This window comes from Diceros bicornis, chromosome 17, assembly GCF_020826845.1.
Source record: "Diceros bicornis minor isolate mBicDic1 chromosome 17, mDicBic1.mat.cur, whole genome shotgun sequence".
Lineage (NCBI taxonomy): Eukaryota > Metazoa > Chordata > Mammalia > Perissodactyla > Rhinocerotidae > Diceros > Diceros bicornis.
The window spans coordinates 20,224,607-20,238,776 of record NC_080756.1 but is presented as its reverse complement, the minus strand read 5'-3'; the positions used below and the strand labels follow the sequence as shown (position 1 = coordinate 20,238,776).

Genomic DNA, 14,170 nt, shown 5'->3' with positions numbered 1-14,170 from the left:
TAAACCTTTTTAGATAGGACCCAAGTAGTAAAGCTTTTAATAATCTTCACCTCATAATAGTGTTATTGTGGAGATCTAGTATATGTACTTTGTACTGTGCAATTTGATAAACTAATGCACAGTTGCTATCATATTGAGTTGTTTGCTTATTTATTTATTACTCGTCTTTTGCATTAGACTATAAAACTAAGAAAGCAGGAACCGTAGATGTCTTGTTCACCATTGTATATTGTATCTTCAGTGCCTACCTTGGCTCCTGGTAGGTGCTTACCAAATATTTGTTGCAGAAATTAATTTGGAATCTCAGTAAGAGATCCTTACATTTTAAAATTTACATTAGAAAAAAGTGCTATTTTATTTTCTGAACATCCTATATAATCAGAACTTAAAAATTTTTAATTGTGGTAAAATTTACATAACATGAAATTTACCATTTTAACCATTTTTAAGTGTACAGTTCAGTGGCATTAAGTATATTCACATTGCTGTGCAACCATCACTACTATCCATCTCCACAACTTTTTTGTCTTGCAAAACTGAAACTCTATACCTATTAAACAATAATTTGCCATTTCACTCCTGCCCCCATCCCCTGGCAACCACCATTCTACTTTTTGTCTCTATTAATTTGACTACTATATGTGGCTCTATGTAAGTGGAATCATACAGTATTTGTCCTTTTGTGACTGGCTTATTTCACTTAGTATAATGTCTTCAAGATTCATCCATATAGGGTGTGTCAGAATTTCCTTCCTTTTTAATGCTGAAAAATATTCCATTGTGTATATGTATACCACATTTTGTTTATCCGTTCATCTGACGATGGAAACTTCGTTGCTACCACCTTTTGGCTATTGTGAATTAGGCTGCTACGAACGTGGGTGTACAAATATTTGTTCAAGTTGCTGCTTTCAGTTCTTCTGTGTACGTACCCAGAAGTGGAATTGCTGGATCATATGATAATTCTGTGTTTAATTCTTTAAGGAACCACCATACAGCTTTCCACAGCAGCTATACCATTTTACATTCCCACCAACAATGTTATGAGAGTTCCAATTTCTCCACATTCTTACCAAGACTTGTTTTCTTTTTTTTTTTTTTGATAATATTCATCCTGATAGGTGTGAATATAATCAGAACTTTTAACCAAATTAATTATAAAAAACTTCCAATATAATATGGTCTACAGGTTAAATTATAAATTAACAACAGAATTAGACTATGTTTCAAAGCTTAAGATACTTGTTCAAGGTTGATTTGATACATGGGATAATCAGACTCAGATATATTTGTGTCATCCTCAGTGCCTAGAACAACTTTTGCCTGGTTTTTGAAGCCAGCAAAAACAATAATAAAAAAAACCCTGCAGTATTTACAAATATGTCAGTGATACTGTAAATAACATACTTTTTCCAAAATGTTCCTAAATGTGTGCTATTTGAAATAATTCCAAGAATCTTCTGAGATGGTTCCTAATAGAGTGACATAAACGATAATAAGAAAGCTCAAGCTCAAGGGTTCCTTGTATCCTTTATGAATCTTGCCTGAGAGTAGTATTTAACTGCATTTTTTTCTTTATAAAAATTTATTTCTGTAGAGTATACATGCTCTTCTACCATAGGATAGATACAGAAGGATGAGATCCTGCCTTATTTTCTACCAGTGGAATTAAGTAAATCTTAGGTTATCTTGGCATGAAAAAATAAGAGAATTGTTAAATCACTAAATATTATTGTTGGGAATTAAAAATGACTTTCTCTGTAATGCTGAGAAGCGTTTAAGCTCCAGTTCATTGAAACATGGTTTTGAATCTACTTGAGTTGTTGATTTACGTTAAAAGAGGCAATATCAGCTGGTGCATAGACGGTTAGGATGTTAGATTATTGCTTTCCCTTTTTGGTGAACCCATGATTTAGAAGATAATACAAAATTGGCATTTATGCCCTGGGAGGCTGACCTCTATGGACTGTCTCAGGGTCTCTCTTGCCCTCTGGCTTCTGGTTGGGTTTGGCCGTTGGGCAGCAGAGGCAGAGAGGATAGTGAGGGAGGGGTACTTATTCCCCCAATCTTTCCTTGAGGGGTCACTGTGGGCTTACCGTGTCCTTTGACCAAAGGTCACAGCTACTGTCCTGTGGCCTCTCCACACCAGATGAAACAAAGATGAAAGAACTTTCTGTCTCTGGGTTCCAGTAATTGCTCCCTCCTTACACCCCTTTAAAACCTTGGGATAGCAATGAACATTGCTGTTATTAGCCAAGGGGTACTGCCCTCCATTTTATGGTTTCCCTACTCCCTGCTAGCATCTTTGAATATAGTCCCTTTATTAAACCTTCCTCAGATTTCCCAATTTGAGTGTGCCATTTGTTTCCTGCTGGGATCCTAACTGAAATAGCTGCCTTATGTATTTTTAATCATTATCCTAATTAGTATGCCAGATAAACCCTAAAAATACTTCATGCTAATTTTGGGGGGGCAATAACAGAAGGTGTTTGCAGAACTACTCTTTGTTTTCCTTGCACTTTGTTTCTTCCAGTGTGTTGTTAAAGGAAAAATAAATAAATAACACTAAATAAATAGTGTTAGATGATGTATAAGGTAGTAATAATAATAGTTCATTTAAATATAGACCCCAAAATGATGTTTTACTTTGTGTTCCCTCCTTTCCCTAAGAGAGACTAGTACTTTGATTCTCTAACGACATTATTGATATCCTTTGTATCATCTCACTGCTCAGTAATACCTCTTTGGGGGAGGGTACTTATAATATTCAAGTTATATCGTTTGGCTAACCTATAAGCAATTCTGAGAAGATTACTGGATAGTATTTTGCCTATAAAGGATTTTAATCTTTATATACTGTGTCCCTTTTCAATTAATAAAGATAATTGGGAATTAAACATGTAGTCATCTGGAAAACTCAGGCTAAAGTACTGAGTTTGTAAGCGCAACCTGATTTTTCATTTGGGTAACAGTCTCGAAAGTGCCAGTATTACAAAGGTTAATTCTAAATTAATTCATGGTTCATTGGTAATTGTCAAGCGTAGTTTCTCTTGGAATGACATAGGATCTATTCATATCCTCTTTTCCACTTTTAGTACCAAAATGTTGTTATCGTTCTAACTTATAAATTATCAGTCTTCCATAGCAACTAGGAGATATTTGAAAACACAGGATAAAGACTGAGCTTTAAAAGAAGCTTTAATTAAAACACATCTGTAATAATAGCAAAAGAATTTGGAAAGTATACTAGAATATTACTGTATTTTTTATACTCCTGTCTTATTCCGTTCAGACAGCTATAACAAAATACCACAGACTGGGTGGCTTACAAACAACATAAATTTATTTTTCACAGTTCTAGAGGCTGGCAGTCTGAGATCAGAGTGCCAGCATGGTCGGGTGAGGGCCCTCTTCCCAGTCATAGAAGTCTGTGACCTCCTTGTTGTAGCCTCACATGGTTGGCAGGGGCTAGGGAGCTCTGTGGAATCTCTTATAAGAGCATTAATGCCATTCATGAGGACTCCACCCTCATGACCTAATCACTTCCCAAAGGCCTCACCTACTAATACCATTTTGGGGGTGAGGATTTCAACATATGAATTTGGGGGGACACAAACATTAAGACCATAGCAACCCCTTTTTTCAAAATTTCCCCTTTTACTTGCTTTGTTGAAATTCTAACCCCCAAACTACTCCCAAGTACGGTGTATGGATCAGCACTGTTGATAACCACCTGGGAGTAAAAATCTCAGGCCATAGGCCAGACTACTGAATCAGAACCTGCATTTTAACCTAAATTCCCAAGATGATAAGTATACACATCAGAATTTGAGAAACACTCCAACTATTTCCTGGGATTGCATCTTATTAGATTAAAAAACAAGTTGTCTGGCCCGCCCCATGGCTTAGCGGTTATGTGTGCGGGCTCCGCTGCTGGCGGCCTGGGTTCGGATGTGGGCACGCGTCAGATCCGGGCGCGCACAGACGCACCGCTTGTCCGGCCATACTGAGGCCGCGTCCCACATACAGCAACTAGAAGGACGTGCAACTATGACATACAACTATCTACTGGGGCTTTGGGGAGAAAAAGGAGGAGGATTGGCAATGGATGTTAGCTCAGAGCCGGCCTTCCTCAGCAAAAAGAGGAGGATTAGCACGGATGTTAGCTCAGGGCTGATCTTCCTCCCCCCCAAAAAAAAAGTTGTCATGTGTTAAAGCTGAGGTAATTTATTGATCACATAGTCACAAGTAAAGAAATTGATTAAACTTGCAGATAGCCTTTTCTTTATCAGTACAGGGAAAACAAACTTGTTTCTGTTCAATCACATTGAACTAAGTTTTCCCATATTGTTCTGGTACTGTAAACGCTGGTACATCGCTTTGTCAAGCTTTGTACTGGGGACACAAACCTGAATGTATTCATGGAGTTCATAGGCTAAGAACGTGATGTGTGTGGTACAGTCTAGAAGATGGAAATTACTTTCTTGTGTTATTATTAATTCTACAGAAGCTGTCATTTTCGCTCACATTTCATATTCGTTAGTGTTAAATCTTACTTTGGGGAGCTATTTACTTGCAACATTTTTAGTGAGCCTTTTAAATTAAGATAGGATAGTTAAAGATATCAAAGATTACTGGACAGTCTAATATATTGATGTATTTAGTGTTTTTTCTCAACCTGTGACAGTGTCTATTAAAATCAAATTTTATTTTGTAATTTCAACTAAAAATGTAGTTATCAGTTATCTGTATAGTAGAATTTGCAAATAGCAACTAAGTTGTTGTTAACTGCTTATGGGAGGAAAGCAGTTGGTCTTGGCCTTCTATTTGGGGTATGAATTACATGTTAGTCTTGGATCATGTTGAATATATTTTTCCCTTCTCATTCTTTCAGATTCATCAGGATTCATTTTTGATTTGCAGTCCAATACTGTACTGGCCCAGGGAGGAGCTTTTGAAAACATGAAAGAGAAGGTATGACTAGTTACTATGGATAGTAAACTTGAATGTCGTAGTAAAATTTAGGTACTAATACAGTCAGTGGCTACACAAACTCATTAAGAAAGTGATTTTTGATTTTTGATTTTTTTTTTTGCTGAGGAAGATTTGCTCTGAGCTCACATGTGTCGCCAATCTTCCTCTTTTTGAGGAAGATTCACCCTGAGCTAACATCTGTGGCCAATCTTCCTCTATTTTGTATGGGGGTTGCTGCCACAGCATGGCTTAACTAGTAGTATAGATCCACACTGGGATCCAAAACTGGGCTGCCAAAGCAGACTGTGATGAACTTAACCACTGCACCACCAGGCCAGCCCCAAGAAAGTGAAATTTTTTTGTGTGTGTGTGAGGAAGTTTAGCCCTGAGATAACATCTGCTGCCAGTCTTCTTTTTGCTGAGGAAGATTGGCCCTGAGCTAACATCTGTGCCCATCTTCCTCTATTTTATGTGGGATGCCTGCCACAGCATGGCTTGATAAGCAGTGTCTGGGTCTGCGCCCGGGATCTGAACCTGCAAACCCTGGGCTGCCGAAGCAGAGCGCACGAACTTAACTAGTACGCCACCGGGCCGGCCCCAGAAAGTGAAATTTTAAGAACAAAACACTCTCTGATACATAGTGGCAATGTAACTACCATGAAGGTTTTGAGGAATCAGAGCCTATTAGTGCAAACATGATTTTCTTTGCATGTCTCCATATATATTCATTCTAGATTATCTTGAAGACATCTTAATATTAATTAAATAATATTGTAAAAAATAATATTTATATGGCTAAATGTCTGTCTCATTTGGCAACATTGTTTAGAGAACAACCTGAATAGGGTCTTCCATTCACTTGAAGAGGATTCTTAAGTCCAGGAGACTACAGAGCAACCAGGAAAATAGATTTTCTAAGTAATATTCCTTTGGAAGAAAACCAGATGTTTTTAGTAATATAACCTTTAGTGAGCTATATTGAGGAAAACATAAAACAAAAGCTTTATGTGCTTTCTCTGTCTTATAAAAAAAGTATATTGTTGATTATGGATATTGGTTCAATAATATAAACACTCACATTTTAAGTTATCAGAATCTTACCTTTATCATCGAATCTCTAAGTTTTGCCTAGTGTCCATATTTTAGTGATCAGTGCTAAGTTTTTTGGTCATCTCAAAAATGTATATTACAAGTTAGCCCTCTTTGGGTTATAGATTATATATACCTTCCTACTTGTATGGTTTTAAACCTTATCATTGTTCAATTAAGCCTGAAACAAAAAAAGCATAGAATGATATGAAAGCAAGTGTACTAAAAAAGACTTAAGTTCTAATACAGACTCTGCTTACTACTTGGACAAGATACTTCTCTTCATCTATAAAAGCACTTCCTTTTCAAGCAGTATGGCTGACTAGATAACCTGAGAAAATTCCTAATATAAAGTACCTGGAAATACAGAATGAAAAATAACATACATCATTTTAAATGCACAGCTTAACACAAGAAGTAAGGGAAATCTCTAGGTGATAAAAATACAGAGGGAACTAAAAACCAGAGTGGTAAGCCTGAACTAGGCAACTCTGACATGTTTTTCCAGTCTCAGTAACAAATGGGTTTTACCACACAGGGCCCTGAAACCCAAGGCTTGTCCTGGGTTAAGAATTGGAGCTGAGATCTTATATAAAGTTGAGATCCTAAAAATATTTCACCTTCAGGGAAAGAGTGAACTCTAGAACAAATCTTCTCAATCACTTTTGAACACAGACGTCTTACTGTACATGTTTAGAGGGATATATTTAAAGAACAAAAAGAAATGCAAATAAATCTTAAATTTTACTCAATATTTTATCATTAGTAATATCATAGGGTTATTAGTAATATTGTGAATATTATAGAATAAAGCAAATTGGTAAATAATTTATTTAACATTTTTAGGAACTAAAACTTTCAGTTTAGAGAAAATAGATACATGTTTAAAATCATATAAGAAAAAGCCTTTTAATATTATATTTGAGATGAAGATGTCAGTATGAACTCATGTTATAAAAAACAAAATCTCCTAGCTCTATCCAATGAAAGGACCTAGGAATAATGACTCCCCAGTAGCAATAAACACATCTAGCTCTGAGATCTTGGTTTCTAACTACCACTCCCTACCAAAAAGAAACAGGTCTTCTTGGAGAAATAGCCAGTTTCACATTGTGCAGTAAGATGAAAAATGAAAATTATAAGGATTGGGAAGAAAGGAAAAAACTGCTGTTGTTTATAGGTAATACAATTATCCACATAGAAAAACCAAGAAAGCAACAAATTATTAGGAATAATAATTAGAGTTCATCACGGTTCCAGGATATAAAATTGATATACAAAAATGAAAACAGAATATGCAATTATTGTAAATTATATGTTTTTAATCTCAAAAAATATAAAATACATTAAGAATAAATCTGACAAAATTGGCATATCTATTTTAGTGAGCAATTTGGCATTGTCTAATGAATTTGTAGATCCCTACTTTTCAGAAATTGGTACTAGTGGTCATATACAATAGAGACATTCTCTCACTGTTCACAGAAGACCTGATTTCTTTTTTATTGCTCATAATGTGCTAAACATTGTTTTAGGCACTGAGGATTCAGCAGCAGATAAGCATGGGAATGTTCATTACAGCATTTTTCATAATAGGCAAACATTGGAAACAGTGTAAGTGTCCATCAACAGGAAAATGAATAAATTGGCTATATTCATACAATGGAAATGCTATGTAGCCGTTAAAATAAATGAATAAGAGATGCATTTATCAACATGAAAAAAAATCTAAAAAACAACTTTACGTGAAAAAGCAAATTGAATATAGACATGTATGATAATATTATGTAATGCGAAACAGTAGTATATATATCACCTGTGGATACATGCATACATCACCAAAGTGCAAAAACGTATCAAAATAACACCAAATTCAAGGTAGAAGTCTCTGGGGAGAGGAGGGAAATAGGATTTATGAGGGACTGCATGGGGGCTTTAATTGCATCCATTTTATTTTATTAAACCGGCTGTCATATAGTGAGTGTTCATTATATTTTGTATGCCTGAAATAGTTTATAATAATTTAAATTATCTCTATAAATTATCTTTGTAGTCTTACTATACAATTAAATGATATAAAGTAAAAATGTTTTGAAAAATGCTATACAAAAATCTAGGTTGTTATTGTTAATGGTTCATTAAGCTTCCCACTTTTCTCTACAGTGTGCTAAAAATGAGGAAATGTTGGTGCTAAATTAATACCTGATACCTAAATTAAACCACCCTTTCTTGAAATAAAATCTAGCACATACCTTCTATTTCTAGAAATGTTCTGCTTTTCTAAGTTTTAAAATTAATTTTTTATGTGCTGTTATCACTCATCTGTTAATCATTCCCAGTGAGATGGTGGTACTCTCACTGACACTAAAGAGTGGTACATACTGTTAAAAATGTCACTCTTTCCATTATTCTCTGTAATAGGCCTCAGTTGCCAAGTGACCTACTGATGTTAGAATTAAATGACGTGTCATCTTTTCCAGATAAATGCAGTGCGTGCAATAGTTCCCAATAAGAGCAACAATGAAATCATCCTGGTTTTGCAGCACTTTGATAATTGTGTGGACAAAACAGTACAAGCGTTCATGGAAGGTAATCCTAGTTCATTTTTTTAATGTTTGTATTTGTTCAAATAGAAGCTGCTTCAGACTTCTATAACATTTATTTAGCAATCTGGTGTTTCATAGATGATATATCATGATAACATAACACCCCATGATAACATGCCATTTTTTAAAGATATCTCTTAAAGATACCTCTTTCAGTCCTAGAAATAACTCATTCATAAGCTATATGATATCTGGAATAAGAGATAAGCTGAGAAAACCCTATCATTTTACTCAAAATATTCTCTAATGATATTTAAGAAGAAATCGTGTGGCCAGTAATTAAGGGACTTGATTAGAGTTGGGTTGAATAAGCATTTAAGAAACTTTTGATGACAAAGCAATGATTCAGAGGCCCAGCAACAGATGGCAAATTTAAGGATTCAACATTCTCTTCCAGGCTCCAATATCATTTAGTTTGGCTCCAGCAAGTGATTGAATGTATGGGTTTGAGTTTGCTTATCTAACACATAGAAGAATGGAGGGCTTAGCCCCGCCTTCAGATTTATAGAGTTGAGAAGTGTTCTGCAAACTTCTTTCCACATAACTTGTTTGAGAAAAACTTTGCTGGAAGCTACTGCATCATTGAACAGCGATGTCGGATTAGGTCTCCCTGTTGCTGTTTGTTTTTCTGAATTTGCCAGGATAGAATAATCAAGTCCAAATACTATAAGGTTTTTCTTCAGCATCGTCTGTTTTCTTTATAATGTTAGTATTTGTGTTTAGAGTAGTGTACAGCTCTCTCTAAAACAACATAGCCAAGGTGGTGTGTGATCTTCTAGAGGAGAGGGGATGGCATACTTGGGCTGCAACCAGTCATCTTTGTGTTCAGTTTAAGCTATATAAATAAAAGAATCTTCAAAATGGCCAGGCTACATTAGGCTCTTCTTGGAAGAACTTACTGAGGAAATTACATGGAGAAGGGGGATCTAAATGGGCAGGTATTCCAAAAGGTAAACATGACATGATTATCTCGTTACATTAGCTCAGAGACTTGAACCCTAACTTTTCCTATTAAGAACTTTGGAAATTCTCAAGCAGTGAGACTAAATGCAGTGTCACTAATTCCTGCTTGACCATGTATGTAGTCAAAGAGAAAATCTGTAATTTGTTTCTCTTACAGGTAGTGCCAGCGAAGTACTCAAAGAATGGACAGTAACAGGCAAGAAAAAGGTAAAAATGAATTAAATTTAAAAGAATGATATTAATATTTGTATTACAAAAAAATTTAGGCTCTGCAAAAAGTATTTGAAAGAAAAGATTTACATATGCATCTTCAGTTCACCTGGCTAAAAAAAAGTCTTCTTCTGTGACATTGACACAGCTGTGTACATAGAATACCACACAGTCTTCTCCATGTGATTTAAGGCAGGAAACAGAATGACTGCCATGGTGCAGTTGCTGAGGGGATATTAATATTAGGCAGGGGTGAAACAAGAGAGCGTGTCAAGGAAAGCAGAGCTCCTCCAGAGAAAGTGATCTAGTCCGGTGGTTTTCAACATCATTCGTATCATAGATGGGTTAAAATAGTTCAGATTTTTAGGTCAGACAACGGTGTTGTAGTCTCTGCTATTAAGGAGCTTTGACTTAAAACCTAAAGAGGGGCTTTGCTACTATTAGCTATGCAGAAGGGTCTGATGTTCCAATTTAGGGAGGTAGAAGGCACTTGGGCTATGGAGTCAATTAGAACTGGATTTATATCCTGTTCCACTACTTATTTACTTTGTGACTTGGAAGTATTGCTTAACCTTTGTGTGCCTTAGTTTGCACATCTCTATAATTTTATTTATTTATTTACTTTTTCCCCCAAAGCCCCAGTAGATAGTTGTGTGTCATAGGTGCACATCCTTCTAGTTGCTGTATGTGGGACACGGCCTCAGCATGGCCGGAGAAGCGGTGTGTCGGTGCACATCCGGGATCCGAACCCGGGTCGCCAGCAGCAGAGCGCACGCACTTAACCACTAAGCCACGGGGCCGGCCCTGCACATCTCTAAAATAGGAAAATAATACTAACAAATACAAGTACCTAATACAATGTCTAACATATTTCTCATTCCCTTTTCCTCATCCACTTAAACCCGAAATGCTTTCCCCAAAGAATACTAGCTGGTCTCAAAATGCTTCCCACAGCTCTTTGCTCCTAATTTAGCTCCTTTAGGAAATACTTGAAATATGGGTTTTGATAAGTATCTCCATGAAGTCTCTTCGGGATGTTTTCTTCCTGTATTAGGTTAGTGCTGGAGTTCTGGAATGCTTTCTTGATGTCTCTAAATCACATTGTTAGGAGTTCTGTCAGGTCTTGACCAAACCAGGCTTGGCCTCAGTGACCCTTGAGAATTTTTTCTAAGGAGAACCTAATACCACTACAGATTCCTCTGAAGCTCTCCATACCTGTAGCTTTGAATATTTGTTTAACTTCTTCCCATTGCTTTCACTCAACATAAATAGCTATGTGCGCTCTGGAAAATACCAGTTTATTAATTTATTGGCCCAGGCTTATAAGTTATTAGTGATGTAAGATATGCATGAAGCTGGAAAAATATGTGTTGGAAACACATAAATTTCTTAAAATTTGGAGCAAGAAAAATGGCTTCAGATTGGCAGTCCCAAATGCCCAAATCCAGTCCAGTTAACTGTTAGGATTAGTTCAGCAGGCTGTGACCATGAGCAGTTACTGAGGTAGTTATTATAAACATGGGACAATGATATGAAAACTTAGCCAGTTCACATGGGAGAAAGTATTTAAGAGAAAGAAAGATGAGAGCTGTGGGGAGGAGAAAATTATATCTAGAGTTCCAGCAGTGCTCCTGTTAGAAAGGGCCACCAAAAGGGTTTGGGGAAATATTGATCCAGTCATGTCATTCTAGCCTTAGGAATAGAATCAAGTACTGCTGGTAGAGCTGTGGGTTGACAAAAAGGTAAAGGACTTTTTTGTTTGCTTGTTTTAATTTTACTATTTGCATAGGTAATATATTTATGTGGCTCAAAATTCAAAGCTACAAAAGTTAATATCCATCCCTATTCCCCACCTGTTTGGTTCCCAACTCTAGAGGCAAACAGTATTATCAATTTCTTACGTATCTTCCAGGATATTTTATGCATATATAAGCAAATATGAACATATATTCTCTTTGCCCCGCTCTTTTTTCATGTAATATATCTTGGAGCTTATTTCATGTCAATATATAAAGACCTTTCTTGATATTTTTTATGAGTGTATAGACATCCTACTGTTTGGATGTACCATAACTTAATTAACCAGTCCTTTATTGATCAACATTTGGGTTGTTTCCAATCCTTTGCTATTAACAATACTTTAATGAATAACCTTGTACATATATCATTTTGCACGTGTTAGTATCGCCTAGGATATATTCCTAAAAGTGGAATTGTTGGGTCAGAGGCTGTATGCGTTTGTAGTTTTGACAAGTATTAGTAGATTGCTATAGAGAGTACCACTTTATACTCTGACAAGTAATATAGGAGAATGCCTGTTTCTCCATACCCTCAACCCTATCAACCCTACAGTGTTATCAAGCATTTTGACCTTTGCTAATCTAATAGATGAAAAAGGATATTTGTAGTCAAGTATTTTTCCCCAAATGTTTTTTACTGTGGTAAAATGCACATAAAATTTACCATCTTAACTGTTTTTAAGTGTCCAGTTCAGTGATTTTTAAGTGTCCAGTTCAGTGATACTAAATATATTCATAATGTTGTGCAACCATCACCACCATCCATCTTCAGAACAATTTTCATTTTGTAAAACTGAAATTCTATACCTGTTAAACAGTAATTCCCATTCCTCCCTCCCCCAGCCCCTGGAAACCCCCATTCTTCTCTCTGTCTCTATGATTTTGACTGTTCTGAGTATATCATGTGAGTGGAATAATACAGTATTTATCTTTTTGTGACTGGCTTATTTCAATTAGCATAATGTCCTCAAGGTTCATCAATGTTGTAGCATATTGCAGAATTTCCTTCCTTTTTAAGGCCGAATAATAGTCCATTATATGTATATAGCACATTTTGCTTATCCATTTATCCATTGAAGGACACTTGAGTTGCTTCCACATTTTAGCTATTGTGAATAATGCTGCTATGAACGTGGGTGTACAAATATCTCTTCAAGACCCTGCTTTCAACTCTTTCAAGTATGTACCCAGAAGCGGAATTGCTGGATCATATGGTAATTTTAGTTTTAATTTTTTGAGGAACTGCCATACTGTTTTCCACAGCAGCTGCACCATTTTACATTCTTACCACAAGTGCACAAGAGTTCCAATTTCTCCACATCCTCATCAGCACTTGTTGTGTTAGTTTTTTTGATAGTACCCATCCTAATGAGTGTGAAATGATATCTCATTGTAGTTTTTTTTTTTTTAGTTTTATTTATTTATTTTTCCCCCAAAGCCCCAGTAGATGGTTGTATGTCACAGTTGCACAACCTTCTAGTTGCTGTATGTGGGACGCAGCCTCAGCATGGCCGGAGAAGCGGTGTGCCGGTGCGCGCCCGGGATCCGAACCCGGGCCGCCAACAGCGGAGCGCACACACTTAACCTCTAAGCCACGGGGCCGGCCCCTCATTGTAGTTTTGATTTGCTTTTTCGTAATGATTCGTGATGTTGGACATCTTTTTGTATGTTTGTTGGCCATTTGTCTATCTTCTTTGGAGAAACATCTATTCATATCCTTTGCCCATTTTTTAACTGGGTTTTTTTTTTTTATTCTGAGTTTTAGGAGTTCTCTCTATATTCTAGATATTAATCCCTTATCAGATATATGATTTGCAAATATTTTCTCCCATTCTGTGGGTTGCCTTTTTACTCTGTTGATATAGTATCTTTTGACGTACACAAGTTTTTGATTTTCATGAAGTCCAGTTTGACTTTTTTTTTAATCTATGCCTTTGGTGTCATATCTAAGAAATTATTGCCAAATCCAATGTCATGAAGCTTTTGTCCTACATTTTCTTTTACGAGTTTTATTGTTTTAGGTTTTACAGTTAGGTTTTTGATCTATTTTGAGTTAATTTTTTGTATTTGGTATTAAGTAAGCATCTCATTTTATTCTTTTATATGTGAATATCTGGTTTTCCCAGCACCATTTGTTGAAAAGACTGTCCTTTCCCCATTGAGTGGTCTTGGCACCTTTGTCCAAAAACATTTGACCATATATGTGAGAGTTTGTTTCTGGACTCTCTATTCTGTTTCATTGGTCTGTATGTTTGTTTTTATGCCAGTACCACATTGTGTTGATTATTGTAGCTTGATAGTAAATTTTGAAGTCAGGAAGTGTGAGTCCTCCAGTTTTGTTGTTCTTTTTGTTTTGGCTGTTTGGGGTTCCTGGAGATTCCATGTGGATTTTAGGATGGGCTTTTCTGTTTTTGCAAAAGACATGATTAGGATTTTGATAGGGATTGCATTGAATCTGTTGATCACTTTTGTTAGTATTGGCATTTTAACAATATTAAGTCTTCCAGTCCATGAACATGGAATGTGTTT

General features: G+C 36.1%; 1 protein-coding gene across 1 annotated transcript in view; it reads left to right on the top strand.

Annotated features, from left to right (window-relative positions):
- The window catches only part of SPATS2 (spermatogenesis associated serine rich 2), a 127,841-nt gene that overhangs the window by 87,677 nt on the left and 25,994 nt on the right, over positions 1-14,170 (top strand). The window contains 3 exon segments of the mRNA XM_058558333.1: positions 4,895-4,974; positions 8,544-8,652; positions 9,790-9,839. Of these exon segments, the coding sequence (XP_058414316.1) occupies positions 4,895-4,974; positions 8,544-8,652; positions 9,790-9,839 (239 nt within the window).